We start from the raw sequence: 23,621 nt of genomic DNA on the forward strand, positions 1-23,621 counted from the left end.
ACGCCATGAATCAGAGTTCCGTTATATCTATGCGAAAATGACCACAATCACTCCATGAAGTCCCATCACATTTTAACCGCCGGTAATTAAATATAGCCCCAGCTTTTAGCGTCACTGCAACGGCACCGGTTTGTAGACGGACATCGTTCCTTCGCTCGGAAGGTCCAGAAGAGTTGACGTCCAAGAAGCTTCCGGCAGCGTAACAATGGCCGTTCATCACTGGCAGCAATGCACAATGGAGAAGCATCGCGGAGCTTTAGCGAGCACCGTCCGCGACAAAAGGAACGAAAACGAGCGGACGCCAAACGAGAAAGATTTGTTGCACAGAGGCGGCGCGTGGGATTCGCTGCGGGGAAATGGCCGTAACGTTTTTCGTGCCGTTAATGAGCGTCCTCGTTCTTGAAAATGGGATTATGTTGTGGCTGGGAGAGAAACGAGAGCGTGAGTATCGCACCTGATTAGTTCATCACTCCCAGAAAATTAGTCTTTGCCAAGAGTCAATACTATAGTTCGAGCATTGCTTCATTTGCTTGTGAGCTGGTGAGGAGGCGGTGGTGCTATATAGTGCTTGTATTGCTGCCCTTGCTGGGACCCTTCTAAGCCAAAAGAGAAATGGCAACAACAGGAAAGCGCCAACAGCACAGCTTTCGTCAATTTCTTGGGGTAGTGGGCCGCACCTCATGTGGCGAATTTCCCCATTCATCATCAGTAATTTATCTGTTGTTGTTGTTCAATTTCTTCCTCGGCATTTCCTTCACTATGGGTTTTGTGCCGCCGTTGATTTTCTTTCCTTTTTCGTTTTTTGATGATGTCCCAGCATTTCAAATCCCAGATCTCGAAATTCATAACACTAAAATTCCAATTTGCAAGACCAAAGCTTATATTTGCCCGCAGAATGACTCTGTTCCAAAGTGGTGGCAATCAGAAGGCCGAAACTGAAAATGTCAAAAAAATCAAAACACCGAACAATCCGAAAGCTGAAAATCGAAAGGCCGAAAAGCCAAAACACCGAACCATGCGGAAAGGCCGAAAAATTCGAAGACCGGGCAATCTGGAGCGCTAAGAAATGAGAATGAAACGTTGCAACTGCGATATATATAACGGAAGCGCTTTCTGTCTGTATCTCACAAATGTATATGCACTCTGTGAAATACGATAATAAGCCAACTACATAATGCACAGAGTCAAGTTGAGAGCTCTTGTTGCCAATTCATGTGGTAAGTACATCATTTCACGTGAACTGATGGTGCCTTGCTGACCTTACACTTCGCGTTATTATGTATAATACTTGCATTTAATTTTAATTTTTTTTTGGTTCCACCAATCAGGTGCGGGGACACCGACAAAAAGCTGTAAAGAGACAGCTTAAAGAGAAAAAAAGTATTACTTAAGAAAAGATAATTAGATTTCGAACACATTAAAAGAGAATAAAAGGGAAGGCAGAGAAATCGACTGCTGTGTGTGTATGTTTGTTGTTTACTGAGCACGTTGGCAATAAGTTAAAATTAAAAGTTAGGAGCAATCCACAGAGAAACTGTTGAACCTCTCGAGTGTCCGTCTCGCACAAAACTCGCATAAGACGATCCTCGCAAAGCCGTTGTTGTTTGCGTGGATGAGGGGCGTTTACGTTTACGTTGCGAGGACGTCGTCCTCGAACGAACCGTGGACTTCTCTTCGTCTCCTGCTCCTCCTGTGGTTGCATGCTATATAGCTATGAGGCGGAATTTTCCACTGAAAATTTTCTATTTTCCATTAGGTCATTTTCGACCACGGCTTCAGCCTAGATCCCCACCCCTAAAACGGTTTCAGTATCATCAGTCACATGGACCTGTTTGACTCAAAACCGCTCCTGATGGTTCGGCCTTTCGGATATATAGGTCTTTTGAATTTTCGTCCTTGTGGTTTTCGGCTTTGTGATCGTTCGGTGTTTTGATTTTTCGGCCGTTTTAGTTTCGACCTTCTGATAGTTCAGCTTTATGATTTTCTTACTTTTGATAGGGTTCCTTTCTTGGCGAACAGATTGCAGCGCGACCTGTTTGCATTGGTGCAAACAACAACAACAGATAAATTAATTATGATGAATGGGAAAATTCGCCACATTCGCCGCATTGGTGCAAGATGGTTTGAATCGCCCATACACGTATAGCTCTATTAGTGTCCATGGTGGACGAGTCGACGAGTGCAGCTTTAGCTGTACATATTGGATGATATTGCACACAACTTCCTATCTGTCCAACTTTACGACAATGTAGATGTGTATAGAGTTCTTTGCTGTAAAAGGTAGCTAGATTTTACTGTAGGTTCAACTGTAAGCAGTTGTGCATTGGCAAACACAGCATTGTTCTACATTGTTCTTACTCGTGTGTCTTGTACGCATGTATTATAGTATGGAGTAGTGTGATAACCATACCAAATGTTCCCGAAACAGATCAAGTTAAGCGTCTGTTAGTTCCCCGCACGCGGCTCTATAGGTGATGCCGGCATCAGACGGTGCAGGCCTGGGATTTCGAAAGTCTTGATTCTTAATTGTATAGCATTTGATGCTACCTCCATTTTCGGTCGTTATATCAGAACGCGATAACCGCAATTTGACCAACCTGCTACAACGTTAACTCCCTTCGATCCAGGCGTAACAGTGTCCCCGGTCTGGCGTCCCTATAGGTTATCCACCATTTCTATCATAATCCCAAGACAGACCCGTCTCCTTGAAATCAGGTTCTAACCGGCTAGCTCGGGGCCTTGCATTCCAGAATCCGACATTGACTGAGGGACAGTTCAATGGATGGACCCCTGAAGGACATCAGGAAGAGCCTCCGTTCTTCGCTCGGTTATACCAGCTTTATCCTTTCTTTCCCTTTTAAATCGCACTTGCAGGTGCACAGCGTTCCATTGTCAGTAACAAATTCCTGAGGGCCTTCGATTGGATGCGGTGCTTGAAGCCGTCAAACAATGAAGCGACTTTGGTCAGGTTGCAAGCTGACTGGAGATACCACGTGAAGGCTGGTGGAAATTCTTCCCTCAACACGGCACCAAGGACACAAGAACTTGCCACGTTGAAACAGCTCTTGTAATAATATGTATACGCTGCCCTGCCCGGCTGTCAACGGTGCTTATTATTCAGCCATTGTCTTTCATTGTGAATACAATTTTGTTAGAAAAGTACACTCCACTATAGACACATCAGAAGAACCACGCGCGAAAATTTTAACCGCCGTGATGTCGAATCAGTAACCTGATAACGCCCACTCAAAACTCGACGTCAATTTCCTAGAGAGTAGAAAAAAAAAATACACCACAAGGAAGCCACCCAGCCAGAAAAATAAAAAATAAGAAGCCAGTCACGACGTTCGGAATTTCAAAATAAACCCGTGCACGCGCACCACTGCATGCCGCATGCAGCAGCTTTTGCCGACGTGTTTTAGCTGCTTGGTTACGGCCGGCGAGCGTGAGAGTGAAATTCGGCGGCAAAAATGAATAACTAATGATGCTTACGCGCGACCTACTTGTGGAATCGCGAGGCGTGCTCTACATGAGGCCAATGCAAAGGAAACAAAAATGCAAGAAAAAGTAAGAGGGGTGACTGGACAAGCCAATGCCCGAAAACCTGCCTGGTGAGAACCCGTCGCTACTCTTGCTTTTCCTTTCAGCCGCATCAAGCGACGCGGCGCGTATCAGTTTTATATTTATTTTTGCTTCTCACTTTTCCCTCCCCGCGCACCGAGTCTTCCTTGAGTTCGAAATTATTTCGTGCACTTTTCCTGATCTTTGTCGGCTATGTATTTTTTTTTCTTCCCTGTTGGTTTTTGCGCTGAGCACTTCTGGTGTTCCTGGTTGGTGAGAACCCCCCTTTTGATGAGTCATGCTGTGCCTTGACTTTAACCCATTTCAAGAGTAACGACTCGTAGGAGTGCAAAGTTTGGAAAAAAAAGTGACAATATTTATTATACAACATAATTACAATACGGCTTCAGACCAACGCTGCTCTCACGCTTTTGTTTCCTACGCGATACAAATAGTACAGTCGCATTTGCACAAAGTTTAGCTATATACATAGGTGTGCACAGAGTGGCAAAGTAAAATAAAAGCTATAGATACAGAAGCGCGGCTATTCCGTGTCGTCTGTTCCCTATGTTTAACCGAATTGCGCACCCATTTTTTTTCTTCTCTCTCTTTAACAGAAGCCTGAGGCTGAAGTGAGAACGAATGTTTGGAATTAACAAAGTTCGACACGTGGGAAGAGCATGTAGCGAAGAGGCAGCGTGCTGCTGTACAGTGAAGTCTCGTTTCGAAGGGTGTCGCCGTGTTCCTTTACGAAGGCCCCTTTTCAGTCATCTTGATCGCTCCAAGCGTTGAGTAGCTGATGATCTCAGTGGACCGCTTAAGATGACCGATACACGATAGCATCGCTGTTGAGCGTAGTTCTCTAAGCTGAGTTTGCACTTGTCTTTGACCTTTGGAACGGAGGCATTCGTTGGCAAGCTTAGTGCCATCCCTTGGATTCCAGGCTGAAAAAGGAACAGAAAACATGTATTAGGAGAAATAGTACGGAGAAATGTGTATCTTCTGAGTTTACTGTCACTTATATTTGTGCTCTACTACGTGAGTGGTTAGTTCGTGGTCAGCCATGTTGCAAAAGTCAATGAGGATAATCACACTTACAGGACAGGTACGGGCTTCTTGATGATTACAGGGTACTCCTTCACAACCGGGACCTCTACTGGGATGTGCTTGGTGAAGGGAACTGGGACGCTCTTGTGGATGTGGACTGGGTAGTGCTTAGGAATGTGGACGGTGACTGGGACTGGGAAGGGCTTGTGCACAATGTAGGGCTTGGGCACGTGCACGACGTAGGGCTTGGGTACCTTGACTGGGTATGGTACTGGGTATGGCTTGTGGATGGTAACCTTGTGGGGCACTGGGTAAGGCTTGGGCACATGGATCACCTTAGGGACAGGGTAGTACTGGTGGACGACGTGTGGGACTGGGACTGGCTTGGGGACTGGCACTCTCTTGTAGACTGGGTATGACTTGTGCACCGGGACTGGCACTGGGACGGGCACGTGGTGCGGTACGGGGTAGGGCTTGTGGACCTTCTTCACAACAAGAGTGAGGTGGGGCTCATACCATCCTCCGTGGTGTCCTGGTTCAGCCCAGGCACAGCCGGCCAGAAAGGCGACAACCAGTAGCGCCTTCATAATGGGATTCTAAAAATCAATGGAAGTAGGTAAATTATTTGTCAAATTCGTAAACTGATCCCTGATTATTTCCGCAAAATTGAAGCGTTACTGTTTGTAAAGTATGTAGTTTGTAAGGGACGGTATAGTACAGCTACAACAATCTTCGGTAACCAATCCATGCATGCGTGCTGTCATGAACGTCACCGCGTAAACACGCCACGTTTTAGGCCTACATCTCGCTTACACTGGAAAACGCGCACTGTACAACATCCTGTATCCGTTCTAGACGCCCCCCCACCCATCCGCAGCTGAGTATCACAGGACGAGCTATGCCGAACTCACCTCAAGCACTTGCTCGAATATCCCAAAGCAGAACTGATGAAGGCACTGAATTGAACTCTATCTTTTATACGGGCTGACCGCTGGTGGAGAGGATGTTTTCCCACACACCCTTGGGCAAAGCAACACTGGCCACGCAATCACTGTTGGTTGGAAGGGAAAGTATCGCTAGCGATGCTGTTTCACTGGCCTAGCACGCTTTATTTATACTGTCCGCCAATGGCAGCGCCTGACCCATTTGGGGAGCAGAGAGCGCCGTACAAACTAGGGCAAGCCGAAGGCTCCCCCAGACGAAGCCCCCTCTCGCCCCCTCTCCTACCGGTTGTTGTCTTTGTCTGAAGATTTCGGCGGACCGTAGCTTCCTGGGGATGGACGTCGCACGAGAGGATTTCCTTTCTTTTTATTTCACCTTGGAAAGTGAAAGTGTATTCTTAGTGAAAGTGAAACGGAGGCCCAACGATGGGTGAACGCGGTGAAGATGGATTTCGTCGAGGGGGTTGTGGGTTTAGTGTCGTCCGTGAGGGATTTTTCATCGTTGTGGTGGGGCCTCTTAGGGGTAGTAAGTGGTGATGATGTACGGATGCGGGTGGGCGGCGTGGTGGCAGAACCGTGGAATGTGGCCACGCAGTTCTACCTCCTAATAGTAGCTCCCAGCTTTTTTAATGTTGGTATGCGAGGTAGTCTTGGGCTTAGGCGAAGAACACATGGCGGTGCGCCTTGAAGAGGAAATATTTATTGCCCACTGCGCTTGTTTTATCGAAATAATTGGCCGGATATTTATGGGCCATATTGCAAACAAACGATAAAAGAGGCAGTCCCAACAGCACAACCAGCCAATCGGTGATATTAATAAATTTTCGTATAACAAAAAAAAAAAAAAAAGAAAAAGAAGAAAGAATAGAAAAAGAGGGTTATGTTCATGTGCCACTGAGTGTTATATAATGGCCTTTTCTAGTTTTCGTTTCAGTGTGGCGGAAGATTCGCTTTTTTAAGCAAACCATTGAATCGGAATTTTTGACAAGAAACTGTAGTACGCTGTGTAGAAGGCCACGTGGTACTTCGGTGAAGGCTGTGGATCCGTTGCTGTCGTATCCGCTTCACTGTGCGGATCCATCATGTTCTACTGGGCATTTACCCTGTACCCTGTTCTGCCCGGGATTTTCTATTGCCACATCATATTGTCAAGCATGGCAGCACATACTGCAAGGTGAAAACGTGAAAGGGCCGGAAATTAGAAGAAAAAAAAATCGGGTTCTGCTAGTGCACATCTGCTACTTAAGCTACTGCTCATTTATTAGTATTTGTTTTGCCGAATTCTCATCTTTTGAAACGCGTGGCTCCGAATATTTAACTAACTAGTGATCTGGCCACTAGGAGCTAATATTTTTCTTAAACTTTTTGTTACGCACTTATTTCAGTTCCTTATACATTAGATACATAATACACGCTTTATTCACATATGCTTTGGTCGCGCTTATTCTATTCACCAAAGGGGTAAAACACCCTAATCATCATCATCACAATAAAGCTGTTGTTAACCAAAGTGGGTATATGCTGGCGACCTAGCTATGTTTTGACCGAGCGAGACAAACGACTGCCAATCTTGCATATGTTGATTTATTGATTGATTAAAAAAGGAAGTGAAGTAAAAATATGGAGATGTGAGTCCCGACAATGTCGGCACAGGGTCTACTCCAGTGCACGTAAATGAAAGAGAAAGTAGCAAAAACCAAAACAAATGCGACCCTGCATGAGAAAACAAACAGGGGCCATCTAAATATTGAGTCCAGTTAATGCGACAATGGTTCAACACTCCAGGCGCATCTTATTTGATATCTCTTTCATAAACCACAAAGAATCCAGGGGCGGTCGCTGGCATTAAAGGACGGCTGTGAACAGAAATGGGCACATACGTATCTAATGAAATGGTACGCCAAGATCAAATGCAAAATAGCATGCCGCTAACAGCATTGTGAGAGAACGAACGGGTGGTCTTATTTTCGATCACCGCAGATGCCGGAAGGATACAAGCACATAACATAGCTAAGACAAACCGAGCGAATTCGGCTATATTCCGAGCTGCACCTATATACTTGGTGTACGGTATTCAAGAAACTAAATTTAAAACACATTGCATCGCATCGCATATTAATATAGAATTCTGCATCTTTCCTGTGGAGCGTTATAATTATTGTGAACGCTTTTCGCAGTATTTTCTACTCAGTGCCAAAAAAATGTTATTCAGTTGCTATCAAGATATTTCTGTTCTTTTTTTGTGTACGTTTTTAACTTACTGCTTTAAGGGCCAAATGCGGTTTTTCTTCTCCCTCTACCGCTCTCTATATCTGAGAAAATGTGACCTGGTTTTCTTGGGGTTTCTACAACATGGGACTGTGCAATATCACTGCCCTGCCTTTCACCTCCTCTGGATATGGAAACCGATTATTGATCTTGCAGTTCTGCAGCCTCTCTTTCCTTTCTGGGGATAACCGTTCTTTCACAGCGTTATGGTTTCAAGCTGTAACACACGTTGACCGTTTCTTCCGTATTGCGTGCAAAGATATGGTTTGTTGTTTCATTTTAAATTTTATACTGTGAAATTTGCAGTGTTTCACACGCAAAAATTTCACATTCAAAATGTTCAAAGTAAATACGTGAAAGACATATTAAATGTTTGATCCCTAACGCAATTTTCACTGGGACATGACTTTTTGTAGCTTTTGTAGGAAATTATCCTCAGTATCAGCTTCTTGATTTTGCTATCTTACTTCAAATGTGACCGTACGTTATCGAAACCGGAATACTGGCGACTACCGCATATTCATCATCGCACATATCATCGTATTCAGGATGGCGTGCATGATCCTGACTGCTAACAGCTGTTTTGCGTATCCGTTCAAACATTGGTCTACTCGGTTATAAGCAAAAAACATAGGGTAAAAAGAGTGGTAGCTGGCAAATTCCCGGCGCTCGTAATAGAGCCACGAGAACCTGCGAGATCTGGCGAAAACAGGCGGGATCTGGCAAAAAAAGTTGCCACGAAATGACCACCAGAATTCGCCATAAGAATCAGGTATTGACCACTTACGTCACCTCTGAGGCGATCACGGTTGGCACGGCGCCAACTTTCGCGTTGGTTGGATACCGTTTGAACTTCCTCATCAATCAGCCTCAGAAAGAGACACGTCAGATTCAAGGTCACTTCTGTCTGTCTTCCGACTTCTCTGAGTTCAACACCTGAACACCAGAATGATCGATGATGGCATTCGTCTTGTAAATCTGGTGTTGATTAGTGCATATTTGTCGCCACCTGCATCAGTTTCGTTCTGCCGACGAGGGAGCACATTCATAAAAGCACGCGAGGAGACGCAGTTCATGGTAACGGCGTAGACTACAGCTTGCTGCTTGTAAACCCTGTACAACAAGTTATAATTCGCTGGCAAAGTTGCGGTGAACCGGCTCGGTGCGACCTCTGATGGGAAATAATGCCTAATTCGTCAAGCAACTGTGATCTAGGTTCCTGGCTGATTTTCTGCTCCTGATGGCTCCGTATATCTGACACGTAGCCAACTTATTTCGTTTTAGACCCAGTGTTATCCGCATGCAGCGCCGTTTCGCGGTCGTACTTGACGAGCAATGTGCCGGCCAGTTGTTGCACAGTGTTGCCCATAGTTTTGTATAAAAAATATTAGTGCATTGGGATGAGGGCAAATTGGGACGAAAATTGGGACGGACACAGGCTATTGAATAGACAAAGTTTCTGAGATTGAACGTCTACTGCTCTGCGGTAACTTTAGCTTCCTCATTCGTGCAGTGGTGGTGGTGAGTGGTGAAAGGGCTTGCCGTTGTCGGCCTCACAGAGGTGGGCAACGTCACGACTGACGCCCTGGGGGAATGTACGTCCTGGGCCGACTTCTAAGGGAACTGTGCCGACATCATCATTCGTGCAGTACAGCAGTAGGGCAAGATATTTAGACGGCCAATATTATGCCCACGTTCTACGCCCGAGTTCGAATCTGCCAATTGTTACACATTATGATATGTGATAAGCCGTGGTATCTTTCATATCGTCGTTTTCTTCTTTTGTTTTCCTTTTCCGCCTCACACGTATCTCTTCACATAATTTGAAAGTCCGGCTATCTTCTTTGCTGCTGCAAAAACAGCGAACATCATTTAGGTATAGTCTTCTCGTCGACTTTGTGCATTTTCGCCTTTCAAAGAATGGTGTATTAGACAACATGGTTAGGGAACGAGAGACACGGAACAAGAAGGACGTACGACAAATTCTCAGACTCAGCAAAAAGTTTATTACAGACTCAACTATATACCCTTGGTGGCAGGGTACAAGTTGCTTAGACACGCCGTCTTCCGCGAGGGACGTTAAATACGGGGTGCCGTGTGATGAGCTTTCATCGCACGTTAAAGAACCCTCAGGTGGGCAAAAGCAATCCACAGACCGACCGCTGTGGCGTCGCTCATGATCTCAGTTGTCTCGCGACGTAAACACCCAATTATTAAATTATTAATCAACTATATACCCAAGAGGACATGTGCGAATAGATATTGGAAAACCGAAGCGAACACGAAGCGAATAAATAATTACGCAGCCAAAGCAAACACAGAGCGAAGAGTACTTGCATAACCAAGTTGAATACATATGTAGCATATATACGGATATAAGGTAGAGATGGCACGAATCCAGAATTTTCCGAATCCGAATCCGAATCCTAATCCAAGGAAGGTTCTGCGAATCCACGAATATTTCGAATCTCTTCTTAAAAAACAGTTGAAAAAGCCAGAAAAAAAAGCACTTCTACTGGAAAGTGTTCTGATGCAGAATTTGATGTATTTGTTTAATGAAAAATAAATGAAATAGTAGTTCACTTTCAGGACAAAACATACCCATATATTTCTTCTTAAATGTAATTTATTTAACATGTTGTTCATGGACTAAAGAAAAAACAGGAACTTTAGAGTCTGAATTACTTCCATAAAACTAAGAAAAAAGTAAAACCATGCTACTGTTTAACATGTAATGTAAGAATTCCTGCCTGAACTCCTTCAGTCCAGAGTAATGTAAACAAACAAACAAGAAAATACAGCTGAAAGTTTTAAATTAATGCAGATTTTTGTGCGCCCCGGGGCATGGCGGCCAACAGGCCTTCGGCGGATTCCGGAGGCGCCAGTTTTAAAAGGAAAGAAAAAAAAAACAAACGTGGCTGGTGGATTCGAAATATTCGATTCGCCGTTTTGGGCACTGGGATTCGGATTCCCGAATCTCGAATCCCTGTCTAGGATTCAAGGATTCGAGGATTCGCTGATTCGGTTGGCCCATCCCTATAGATATAAGCATATATACAGCATGCTTATGCGATACGAATATGAGCTCACATTGTCTTATGTCCTCTCTTGTGCCGTTTTCGGTCATACGTGTGCAGGTTCAGAGCTATTCGAATATAATTGGCGTGGAAGAAACATTGATTCGGTTCGAAATTCGTATATAAAATTCAATGTTCTACTCGGAATTCGAATCGGATACACAATATTCGGAAACATGCTGGGCGAACTCAAGGAAAACAGGGACGGTGATACACGGATACGCGGACACACACGGCTAGGCGACGGATAGGTTCGACATTACGTGCAAATCTACTTCCAATTATTACTACAGATGGGGGGTCAGGCGCGTTCGCCCAGAATGTTTCAGTGTATAAGCAACACGATGCCACCTTGGGGCTATTTCCGGGGATTGTTGAAGTGGGCCCTCAGTATCGTAGAACTAAGACACGAGGACGGCAATCATTGGAGGGACATCAAATTAGCCATGGAGGGCACCATTATATAGGGTCCACTCTCAGACGGCGGCACTTAAACGCATAGTTATCTGATACGAAGTATTGCAAAGTCCCCAAGCACCTGAAGACAAGATAAACAGAAGACACATAGTGGCCGAACCCTCCAAGCGGAGAAAATTTGCTCTACTGTGCTTCGTGTCCATGCACAATGTACATTTTATAGGTAAAGTTTTTCCTTCGAAAAAAAAAAAAAGATAAAAGAAAGATGTAAAAATAAAAAAGCTCCCGTGCCATATGGATAGGATGATCGCTTTTCACGCCGACACTGGTGAGATGACGCGGGTTCGAATCCCGGCACCTGCTCTGTTATCTGCGGGTTTTCGGGCAGACTTTCCAGACGAATGTCGGCACAGATCTCCCTGAAGTCGGCCCAGCACGCATACTAAACCCCCCAGCGCCCCACTCCTTCGTGCTCTCCTCTCCCCGTCTGTACGCCGCTCAGCGCCACAGTTGATTCGCGCCTCTAGCACGGAATTAAAAAAGAAAAAACGCGAACCCTCGCTTCATCATTACTAGCAATATTTTATTATGGGCTTCGGTATTTGAAAAATTCCTCTGTTCGCACAGTCTTTATGCATTCTTTGATGCAACGTATAAAGAATGTTTATGCTTTGCATCCAAGAATGCGTGAACAGGCTCGATCCGAGTTTTTATGTTTTTAATCGCCCTCCCCCCGCCCCCACAAACGCCGCTTGCTATAGGAGTTACATTAAACTGAGCATATAGTCTAATCTATATATGAAGCTGGCATCGTATCAACAGAGCATCGCAATTAAGCAGGAGTGTAACAACAACAAAAAAATAAATAAATAAATAAAAGAAGAACGAAGCGGTAATCCCGAAATGTTGACTTTAGTTCTCGACAACCCACTATGGCATTCGCGCTGTCAGAAAATTGTGCCGCTTGAGTTTCGTAAGACTACAGTCGCCTTGCTGTCATAAATGGACGCATTAATGCATTTGGTCATCGCTTGCCACCGCAGTCATAAAGAAGAATCCCTTCTCCACCGTCTACGACTCAATGTTGCCCATACACCCTCACCTCTCTTCAAAATGGGTCGGCTAAATTCACCAAACTGCAATGTCTGTGGAGTCGAAGCAGATATCCCACACCAGCTCCTGCATTGTCAGCAGCACCGTCACCATAGAAACACCCTCCGTTGTCGTCTGCCATAGATTGGTTGTAACGACTTTTCGTTGGCCGCTATCCTTGGCCCTGTCCTGCACCCCAACCAGTGGGCTTGTCACTGCCGCTCTCCGCGGTTTTCTCCGAGTCTCAGGACTCGTGAACTGCATGTGACGTTGTTCTAGTGTCTCTTTTCTTCTTTCTTTCTTTCTGTTTTTTCTGTTTTTCCCCTTTTTGTTTATCTTTGGAATAGCAAGCCGGCTCTTTGCCTGGCTAACCTTTCCTTTCTTTTTTTTCTTAATAAACATATACCCTCCCCCCCCCCGTAAATTAAATTTACTTTGGCCTGGCTAGTTTCTTGTGCCATGGCTCGTAATCAAACCACGAAAAAGAAACTGAAATAACTAAGCCCATTTCAACTGTCCCAAGCAACGCAATGTACTGAAAGTCAAGTGCAATAGGGGTGGACGGTATGTGTCTTATCAATGTTCTTTAGTTTCACGAGTCTGTTCAAGGCCTTCCACCTACCCGTCCACCGCTATTGCACTCGACTTTCAGTGCATTGTGCTGCTTGGGGGGGTACGGAAAGCGCGATATGATTGTACGTATACCGCAAGAGAGGTCGTTCTTTCATCGTCCTTGAACTATAGCTATCAATCATCAGCTGATGCAAACTGATCAGGAACTGGAATCTTTCTATCGGGTACAGCGGATGCACGTCTGTCTCATTGTTTGCTAGTCTTGGTTTCCATTCTAAGATGAACTAGATTCAGGGGTTAAGCTCAGTGTAAGTGGGTAAATTTGGCTTCGTCGGAGCAATATATCCGTCTCAGTGTACAAACATTGGTTCCTATCTGACAGCCTGATTGTAGTCCGAGGAAGCGTTCAAGAGCGTGCGTTCGTGAAGTTGAAATTCAGAACAAGTGCGTCACAATTTGGCCGCAAGTTCAAAGCGTCCCTCGTCGTATTTGCGTGTTTTGCTAGGGTACCTACCAATAGGGTACCGAAACTGAGAGTGAGTTTTAGTGTATTGTACGCTATCACCTTTGCGTATTTAAGGGATAGCGTAATGGTTCTGCGCACTGCGCGAACCTCTCTTTTGCGCGTGCGCAGGACAACCAACGCTGTCCCTTACGTACGCAAACTACGACAGCGTATGATGCAATAAAACTCTCTATTATTGACCAGACAGCGGGGAAAATATATTCTACAGAGTGAATTGGTTCTTCTGAACAAACAAGGGGGGAGGGGGGTTGCGCAACAAGTGGGATGAATTGAAAGAGTTTTGATTTGTACTTTGAGGAATCTCGGCTACTCCGGCATCCATACAGTACAGCTAGTGAGAAGAAAATAATAATAATAATAACAACAACAACAACAATAATAATGATAATAATCTGAAACAATGAAAGTAGTACTAAATACAGTAACTATCAACTGTAGTTTGGTTATGTCGTGGTTGGCTTGCGTAGCGAATGTTCATTCAAGAGTTGAATCCCGAGATGAAAGGGAAGACAACAACAAGATAGATGAATGAATTATGATGATGATGTGGGATGTTTCCCTGACAGGAGGGGGGGTACACATCCGTGTTATCAGTTTTTATATCAACAGTAAAAGCCGGGCATTCTCGTCTGACCGATATTCACAATGCAACGCGACAGAGGTTAATATCACATCACGTATATGAGTGCTATTATTACGAAGTTACCTTCTCTTTCAGCTTGCGAATTTCAGTCGAATATAGTTGACCGGCGACGTTTAAGGTCACGAGTTATCATCAATTTCAGTCGAAGCTCTCGCCTGCTAGCATTTACGCAAAGTAGATGTCCCTTAGCAAATGGCCTTCGCTGCACCTTATCATGTATTGCATTTACGCAATATTGACGAACCATTTTCAATCTCTCTTTCCCTCTTTTTTTCGTTTGTTTTGTTCGTGTCTGTTGAGTTTCTGCAGCTAGTATTGTATTTGTGAAACGCTGCAACCGCCCGCTATTATACATATAGGTCAGTCAGCTTCGGCTATTGTGGTGGTCATTTTTGCCGACATCATCACCCCAGGTGATTTTGATGTTTTGACCATGCACAACATGCAATTATACAGCTTGTCACGCGTATTGAGCATTGTTCATTGTATATAGCGTTCTTCGAGCGAGCGTTACAAGCACTGGATGTGTCATAACAATTTTAATTTAAGAATACGCCACGCATACGTGAGCGCAGGTGCTTCTGTCTATAAGATCCCCGAGTTGTGTTTTCTTGGTTGTTTTGTCATCGATGTTTTGTGGATTGCATGTCGTATGAATGCAAAACACTGAATAACATTGACAAGCAGACTCCTGGACGTGCGGCCATCTGACCTTATGAAGCTCCTGGGTCCTGGGCCATTCAATCATCAGCGGCTGCTCCTGTATGCGTTTCCCTGGAGAAACGAATCTGATCGACATTTTGTGGCACTTGTTCTGGACCCTCATTTGTGACAAGCGCCGGCTGTGCTGTCTGAGGTTTTTCCTGGGTTTTCCGAGGACATTCCAGACGAATGTCGGCACAGTTCCCCCTGAAGTCGGCCCAGGACGCATACTAATCCCCCTGTCCCCCACTCCTTGCTGCTGTCCTCTCTCCGTCTGTCCACATCTGTACGCCGCTCATAGCCACAGTTGCTTCGCTGCGCTAATACGCAATCAAAAAAAATTTGACAGGTGTTCCCACTATAGTTCGGGATGTTTGTTTCCCGCGCTTTCATTTGAAATCGAGCCCGAAATAACGCGTCCTGGAGTAGCCAGTCCCTAGTGGCTTGTGGGACTAACATCTCCGTTTTGTTCTTTTACAAATAGATAAATAAATAAAGCCATTTGAAATCAAATCCCAGTCAGAACAGTCGTGTAAGCGTTGGAGCTTCGAGCGTTATGCAACACATAAGCACAGTTTGCTCGACGCAAGCATGTCATGCAAATATTTGCGTGTCTTGTCTCGTCGTGTCGTCTGTGTTATTCTCCTCATGGTACAAGGAAAATGTTGCCTATATACGAGACCATCTTATCGCACGCAACGAAGAAGCCTTCACATTATGATCTTTTTCGTCTTTGTGAAGCGATTTGCTTGATATCCTAAGGTTGTATGAAGGATACATGTAGAAATCTAGTAGCTAGTACCTATCATTATTATTGGTGTGTCGATATCGCGGAGAACACGGCGGTGATCGGACGCATATAACATACGTTGTATAAATTATATCAAGATACAGGTACACTCAGTACTCAGATTCTAGTCTCGAAATTGTCCTGTTGCCATCGATTTAGCTTGTGTTGAGTACAGCTTGCGTATTACGATTTTCCCATAACACATACTGAGAAAATTGAGATATTGAGATATACCTAAAACAAATGTTTTATTTAAAAAAAAGCGGTAGCAGTTCTTATTCTTGTTTTGTGTTTTCTCAATACAGTTTTCATGTCACCTTGGGTGGTTTTCACAGGGTGAATGGGGTTTACTAAGTATCTTTTCCCAAGACTCTGTGCTATACCTTGCAGCTGCGGCATATACGCAGCATGTCAGTTGCTATGGTAACCAATCCGTGAAGACCGTGAGTTTGAGTTTAAATATATATATATATATATATATATATATATATATATATATATATATATATATGCATACAAAAGGGAAGATATTGAATTCGTCACCTGACGAATTCTGCTACTCCCACAAAGATCACCTAAATGAACCCCGAAGAAAGGAAAAATAAAAATAAAAAGATAAAAATAGAGAAACATCATCCATCCCGGTCACCGAACTGTATGTGCACATGCATATCTGCATTCCCTACAAGTGAAATAAATTGCAAGAAACTAACAGGATCGGGGAACTCGACGACACATGCCTAGAATGCAGTCCTAAAATACAGATTCCATATCACTGCCCACTATGAAGTTGACAAGTGCTGATAACGCTGTATCTCCCTTCTTGGGTTCCCATACACCCAGCACTTATACTATATCGACTATATCGAAAGTTCTATTGTCCAAGCGGTCTAGGGCAGACTTCAATGTAGCTCTTTGGGATGCATATCTTGTGCAGTGCATAACGATGTGTTCCATGTTTTCCACAGATGCACACACTGGACAGTTTGCTGAACTAGCCCTGCCGACCTTATGGAGAAACTGATGCAAAAGTGTTTGTATAGGTCGCGGTATGCTGGACGGAAAACGGAATTTCAGCTCCGGATCAATCTGATGAAGCAAGTATGAAACTCTGTCTACTTGTAACCACCACCGTCGACCGTGAAGAGCAGCGATTGACTACTCGATCAGTTCTGTATTTGTTTCCTTTATAGCAAACTTGACAGCTCAACGCTGCATAGCATATATTTAACAGTTGCAAGGATAAGCATCATCGTGTGAGGCCAGCAACAACACTATCAACATCATCGGGTAGAGACGAACGACCAGCACTAATAACTTGGGATTTTTTCCGGATCATTTCCCGGGTTCGAATCCCGACGCTGGCTGGGCTGTCTGAGGCTTTTGCTGGGTTTTCCTCAGATGCTGTCACACATATATCGGCGCAGTTTCCTTAGAAGTCAGCCCAGGACGCACACTCCCCCAGAGCGTTACTCGTGACGTCGCCCACCTTTGTGAGGCCGACAACGGCGAGCTCTTTGATCAGTACCACCTCCACCGCCACCAGACGCATTCCGATTATTTTTCTCGACGCATCAAGCTATCTCTACACTGAACGAACTTAGGCACCCTGGTCAACCGTGTTTGTTTTCCTCTCTCTATCGCTCTCATTGGACTGCTACATGCGACATTCACACACATGCCTATAACATGGACTGGACATGGACCTGGACATGGACATGGAGACTGGATGGTACCCGGGTTCGAATCCCGGTGCCGGCTGTGCTGTCTGGAGTTTTTCCTGGGTTTTCCTCAGACGCTTTCAGACATATGTCGGCACAGTTTCCTTAGAAGTCGGCCCAGGACGCACATTCCCACAGGGCGCCAGTCGTGACGTTGCCCACCTCTGTGAGGCCAACAATGGCGAGCCCTTTCACCATCACCACCACAACCACCATGCATAACATGCGTATTCGAGTACCGGCACGTCTGCACTTTCTTGCAGTAGCGTAGCCAGGAAACTGGTATTTGGGGAGGGGTTCGATGGAAACTTTATACAAGGGAAGAGGATTTCATCCTCGTTTCCCTCTCCCAAATGCACTACCAACGGTACGGTTTCGGGAGGGGTTTCAACCCCCCAAACCCCCCCTCTGGCTACGCCACTGCTCTCTTTCTCTCTTCCCTGGGTTTGTCTCAGACACCCAAGGCACATGTCGACACAGTCATTTGTGAAATCGGCCCAGGACGACACCCCCGCCCCAGCAGCATGCCGCCACGCCATTGGGCAGATCCCTGGTGGTGGTGGTAGTGACGAAAACCGGCAAATCCATGGAAAGTGGTGGTGGCGTAAACCGGCTTGCCCTGGAAAGTAAAACGAGACAAGCGACAAGCCAACCAATTGTCTGATATCATGCACACCACAGTAGCGAATGCTGTTTGCAAACGAACATTGCATGGCTCTATGCAGCTTGAGTCTCAACCAGCCATTTTCTAAGCACAGTGTAACACTTGGTGGCTACGGTAGCAGCAGAGAGAGAGTGTTGCACCTGACTACACGTGTACGGAGTTTAGTTATTGTTATGTTTTATTTTGCGGTGGCATCAAGAAATACCGGTTTTCACGCCGCTTATGTTGAACCGCGTTATTCGGCACTTGTTGCGAGGCCACAGCTAAAACGAGCGCATCAGCGTAACGGCTGATTTCCTTTGCAGATGGAATCCAGTTCATGTAACTCGCTTGAATAAAAGAAGTGTTACAGGGTTGGTTACGTATGAAGGCAAGCGTGAACTGTTACTCGAGCCGATGGGTTTCTCAGCCACAAATGACGAACTGCGAAGGTGTCGCAGAATGTGCCGGAGTAGACGTCCTCATTCACAGTCACTCCATACATTTGTTGTGCTGTGATAGCCACTGTTAACCAATCTCCCGTTTCCATGGCCTCGCTCTGATAAGCGCTCGACTACCGGAGAACAGTGGAAATAGCAACGGACAAGTCGACTACCACTTTGGGGAGTTTATCGGCAGTCCTCTAAGAACAACGGCCAAGCGCAATGGAAGAAGCCCCATGAAATCATTCATGCAAATCTCAGATAAGCAGTCTTCTTTGTGTTTCAGCCTTTTTTTTTTTTTCGCATATGTTCACAACAAGTGATACTATGCCATCACCCGGCCATCCCCAAGAAAACAATCGACCGGTCTAATGCTGATTTCGCTGTCCTTCGATTGTCGAGCGCTTATCGGAGCGCGGCAACAGAAACGGGAGATTGGTTAACAGTTGCCATGACAGTCGTTGCCAGACTAAATGTTACTGAATATAATAAATTTGAGATTTACTGCCAGAGAGTACGTTTGAACACCTTAATACGACCTTTTATGGATATACTTTGGGGGGGGGGGGTCGAAATGGGCTCGCCGTTCACGTGTGTGGGCATCGTCACGACTACATCACAGAAGAAAAAAAAAGTGAAGGTGAAGGGTTGAAGGTGAGCTATGTACAGGATGAATGACGCTGATGTGACCGAAGTGCACTGTGTATGGGAGATACGCTAAAGGGGCCTTTGCGCAAGGCCCATTTCCTGGAGAAAACGCACGAGATTACGAGTTTTTGTAGATCGTTCTGCATAAGAACCTTCAGGGTATAGGATGTTGGCCAATGTACCAGTCCTGGGGTGTGCAAGGTATACTTCCCGCATAGCGTTGTATGCGCGACATTCTTTCAGGATATGTTCGGTGGTTTCAGGTTGATGAGAGTGACCGCAGCTCGCAACGATAGAGCCGATCTTGCATATAGTTTCCAGTTGGTGAACGCTGATCCTGTGCGTAAGCTATGTTTGGTTACCAATTACCCAAACCAAACCCATGGTTTGTATGGAGAGGCCTTTCATGGAAGAAAGGGTGATTTTGCATGATCCCCCGTATCCCAGGATGACGCACTTCAACTAGCTGTTTAACAGTTACTTGTCATTCGGCGGCGGGGAACTGGTAAGGAAGGGCTGCAGCTGAGGTGTGCTGAGGATGCTAAGTGGTCCGGTCTTTCGTTGCCTGTGATGCCGACATGAGACGGGATCCATTCGAAAGTAAGATCTCCTCCCATTATTTGATGCTGGGCACACGCTCTTCTTATACATCGGCCTGAGGAACTACCGCGCATAGGGTTCATCACGTTACACAGGGCACTTCTCGAGTGCGTAAGTAAAACTGTCTTAACTATTCCTCTCGCTTGGACCGCAGCAGCTGCGTGTATAGGAGAGCCAGGAGTTCGGCAGCTGTAGAAGATATCTGGTAACGTGCTGATCTCCCTTTCCGGGCCACGTTCATTGTGTGTGTGTGTGTGGGGGGGGGGGTATGTTTATTCAAAAAAGAGAGGAAATGTATAGTCAGGTACAGGCCCACTTGCTATTCCTTAAAAATTTTTAAGGAATAGCAACTCGGCCTGAGCCTGTAAGGGAAGAAAGAACAGAAAATAAAGGGGCTTGACTTATACCTAAAAGGGGACGTAGAGGCTGGTCCAAAGGTCGGAGGCATGAAGGAAGCGCAGGAGGGTAGTCGTGACCGCCCCCTGCTTGCGCAGGACTGGGACTAGCAGAGCGGCCAAAGTGAGGTTGGGGTAACCAAGTTGTCCTAAGTGGAATTGGAGGACGAGCAGTCGCTGAGGGAGATATCGGTTGCAAAGTAAAAGATAGTGCTGAATGTTGGCTTCCACGCAACAAGTTGTGCGGTTACTGGCGGTCACCGAAATGAAGTTCGACTGGCGCAATGTTACATAGGAGTGAGGGTGTGCGTGCAACATCGAAGCCTATGGAGAAGTGCTCCTTCTGCAGGGAGAGCACTGGCAGATGTAGCGCGTCTCGCCATTGTGTCTGCGCGGGTGTTATCAAGGAGGCCTACGTGTCACGGGATTCATTGAAGCGTCGCGTCACAGAATGACCATTCGCCGCGACTTGGGTTACAGTCTGAAATATTAATGCGTGGGGAGTGTATGTGCTGCTAGGGCGAAAAGTGAGCAGGAGAGCCAGAGAAGCCTTGCTGTTAGTCAGAAGAACCCACTGTGCATCCGGCTGGCCGAGCATGTGCTTCAGAGCCGACAGGATGCCGAGGAGTTCTGCTTCACTGATGGGATGTAGTACACTGTAACCGTTTTCACACCTATAAAGGTGTAATAATGTGCACGGCGCACGCCCTTTTTGGTGTAATTTTGGTAACATCATTTTGGTCACAACATTTTTGCACTAATTTTCTTTACTCGCATGCTGTCTGTCCTCCAAAAATTTAGTCTTCGAAGTATCAACATTGTTGAACAGTATTGTAGACACTTTCACGTGCTCGATTATCGCTAGCGATGCATATATGCATTAGCACGTATCTACGATACCCAAGACATAATGAGGGCAATAATTGAACTAACGCCTGATCTTTTGTAATGCTTTCTGAATTTTGTAAAATATCATCCTGGAGGTACAATGTTAGGCAACCAGGTTTAATGTGCATGGCGTACACCTTTAAAGGTGAGAAAATGTTTACAGTGTATGCACTAGTAGCGTTCTGGCACGGTCGTCAATGGAGCAATCTGTAAACATTAAAGTGTGTGAGTTGTAGATGTCAGACATCAGGTTTTCTGTCGCCATTCTGGTTACCAGGGGCCTGGACTCTCTCTTTTCCCGTAAACCTGGAATACGAAACATTGTAACGGGCACGAAGTCAAGTCATGGCGGCGTATGTAGACTAGCAGGGGGCCGAGGCGTTGCCCCACTGTAGGCAAGAGAGCTGGTGAATAACAGACTAGCCAGGCCCCCTTGGCATGTGTGTGTGTGTCCTTTGTGCGAAGTCGGTGAAGAGGGAACGCTTGCTTCTAGACGTTGCCACGTTTCCAGGAACTGGAACCCTCTGAGCTCCGAGTGGATACTGATGGGCTTAGCTTCCTTATGGGTTAGGGTGATACAAGAGAAGGTAGGTAGACCAAGCGCAGTTCTTATTCCGGCGCGATCAAGACACTGAAGGGCCTGCTATTGTGTAGGTGCAAGGTCTACGTACGGCATCACGTAGAGGATACGTAATAAAATGAAGGCTCCGTGCAGGGTGAGCAGCTATCGCGCATTGCAGCCTCATGATTTTCCGCTGATTCTACAGAGAAACTTAGGCGTTTTTCCCCTCCCCCTATTTGCAGATGGTCTGGTTCACTTGCTTAGACCAGCGTAATGTGCTGTCAATGGTGACACCAAGATATTTACATGTTTGTTGATGCTGAGAATAGGAAAATCTTTGCCCACGTATTCTCAGGGGGAATGCAAACCAGACATTGTGACTTTTCTGACGACGCTTAAAGCCGGAGGGCCGCGAGGAGGACCGCACTGTGCTATGCGTTACAGGAAATGCGCGAAACCCTTGTACGTATCGCACTGGTAGCTGTCTCACACTGCAACAAGTGCATATACAGGGCGTCCCAGCTAAATCCGAACAGATTTAAATATATATATATATCACTTTTTCCGAGATGAAGTCAGTTGCAATATAGCATATGCTGAAGGGCACTCCTTGAGAGGGTACCAGCAAACTCCTAAGGCAATGTCCTAATTAACTTTCAATAACTAACTTTTTAATTATAAAAGCTACGAAGTTGTCCCAATGAGTACATCTGATCCCTTTAGTCACCTCAAATCCGTTCGATAGATCGTCTGCAAAAAAATCGTGAAGGAACACCTTTTTTTTTTCTTAATTTTGTTCATTGCGCATCTGTGGAGACGCGTCTTTCCTTCACCCCCAATGTGAGAGGGTGAAAGATCACACTATCGCCTGTTGCGTCCCGGAAAGACATTAAAAGAAAACAGAAAATGCAACCCAAGATAAGGGCAGTTCCGATAGCGTCACACGATAATTTGTTTTATTTTGTTTCCGCAAGTTAAAGCTCATCTTCGACGCATGAGGCGGCACTGTGCTCCTTCACCCTCTAACACTGGGAGTGAAGGGAAGACGCGCCTCTGGAGATCCGCAATGAACAAAATAAAGAAAAATTGTAGAAGTCGTACTACGTGCTTCGAGGAATAGGAGTCTGTTCCGAGCGACCCCGCAGCAGGATATCCCCGCTTTTATCTACTGTCCGTGCCCGTTGTGCCGTCGTACTTTTCTTCGCTTTTTTTTTTGTCACACACATCATGGGAAACCGGGAGTATAGAGAGCTTCCATACAGTAAATGTTCTTCCGCCTACGTAGCTTTTGAACCAGACGGTGGCGCCGGTGGTGAGCCAGCAACCGTAAATAGTGTCGGATGGTAAACTCTCGCTATGTATTACAGCAGCATCTAGAAACATCCCTGGCTTTATTGTTGCCCCGACCTCCCCTTCAGTGGCACCTTGGACACTTCACAGCCCATCCCTATCGACACACATCCCAGACCTCGTAGGCCCGAAGAGCCAGATCCTTGTTCCGGTTCTCAAGCAATCTACTTTGGAAATGATGGAAACAAAGTACAGAGGCTGTACGGCTGTGTTCACAGACGGTTCGTCATGTAGCGGCACCGTCATCGTCATCGGCCATCCCGATCATCTCGAGCATAGCGCGCCGCTGCAGAATAAACAGTCGAGCTTCTGGCACGAACCCTAGCTCTTGTCTGCTCTTTGCCTCCTAGCCTCGACAGTCTACTTCGGATGGCTCCTCCGCTGCCTTTGTCATACCGGACGAGTGACTATCATGTGGGTTTCGCCTGTGACATCGCACTTCGTCGACCTCTGCGGAGCTGTATACCATCTTGCTTTCTCTAAAACCTGCCTTGAACTACCCTCCTTCCTCATAAGTGATCTACACTGACTCAAAATCAGCCCTGCAATGTGTAGGAAGCATGGGCATCTCGGCTCTTTGGCCCCGGTGGTAGTTAGTATCCTGACGGCGCTCAAGGTTCTTGGTGAACAGGGACAACGGTTGACCCTACAGTGAGTCCCCGGCCACCTTGGCATTCAGTGCAACGAGCAGGCAGATTTTGCGGCTGCTGCGGCCCACCGCATCTCCAGAGCCG

At 45.8% G+C, this 23,621-nt stretch overlaps 1 protein-coding gene across 1 annotated transcript; it reads right to left on the bottom strand.

Annotated features, from left to right (window-relative positions):
- Positions 1 to 4,480: 4,480 nt before the first annotated feature.
- On the bottom strand, positions 4,481 to 5,219 carry LOC135395633 (nematocyst expressed protein 4-like). Its single transcript, XM_064626731.1, has 2 exons — positions 4,660 to 5,219; positions 4,481 to 4,505 (listed from the first exon to the last, which is right to left on the bottom strand). The coding sequence occupies exons 1-2, from the start codon at positions 5,193 to 5,195 to the stop codon at positions 4,481 to 4,483; spliced, it is 561 nt and encodes a 186-aa protein (XP_064482801.1). The 5' UTR covers positions 5,196 to 5,219.
- Positions 5,220 to 23,621: the final 18,402 nt, after the last annotated feature.

This window comes from Ornithodoros turicata, chromosome 5 (assembly GCF_037126465.1).
Source record: "Ornithodoros turicata isolate Travis chromosome 5, ASM3712646v1, whole genome shotgun sequence".
Classification (NCBI taxonomy): Eukaryota; Metazoa; Arthropoda; class Arachnida; order Ixodida; family Argasidae; genus Ornithodoros; species Ornithodoros turicata.

Bases quoted from the DNA above. Each gene is read 5' to 3' on its own strand.
- LOC135395633 (XM_064626731.1), bottom strand. From the start codon at position 5,195: ATGAAGGCGCTACTGGTTGTCGCCTTTCTGGCCGGCTGTGCCTGGGCT. The intron at 4,506-4,659 runs GTAAGTGTGATT...TTCCTTTTTCAG, and splicing joins AAGAAGCCCGTACCTGTCCT to CCTGGAATCCAAGGGATGGC.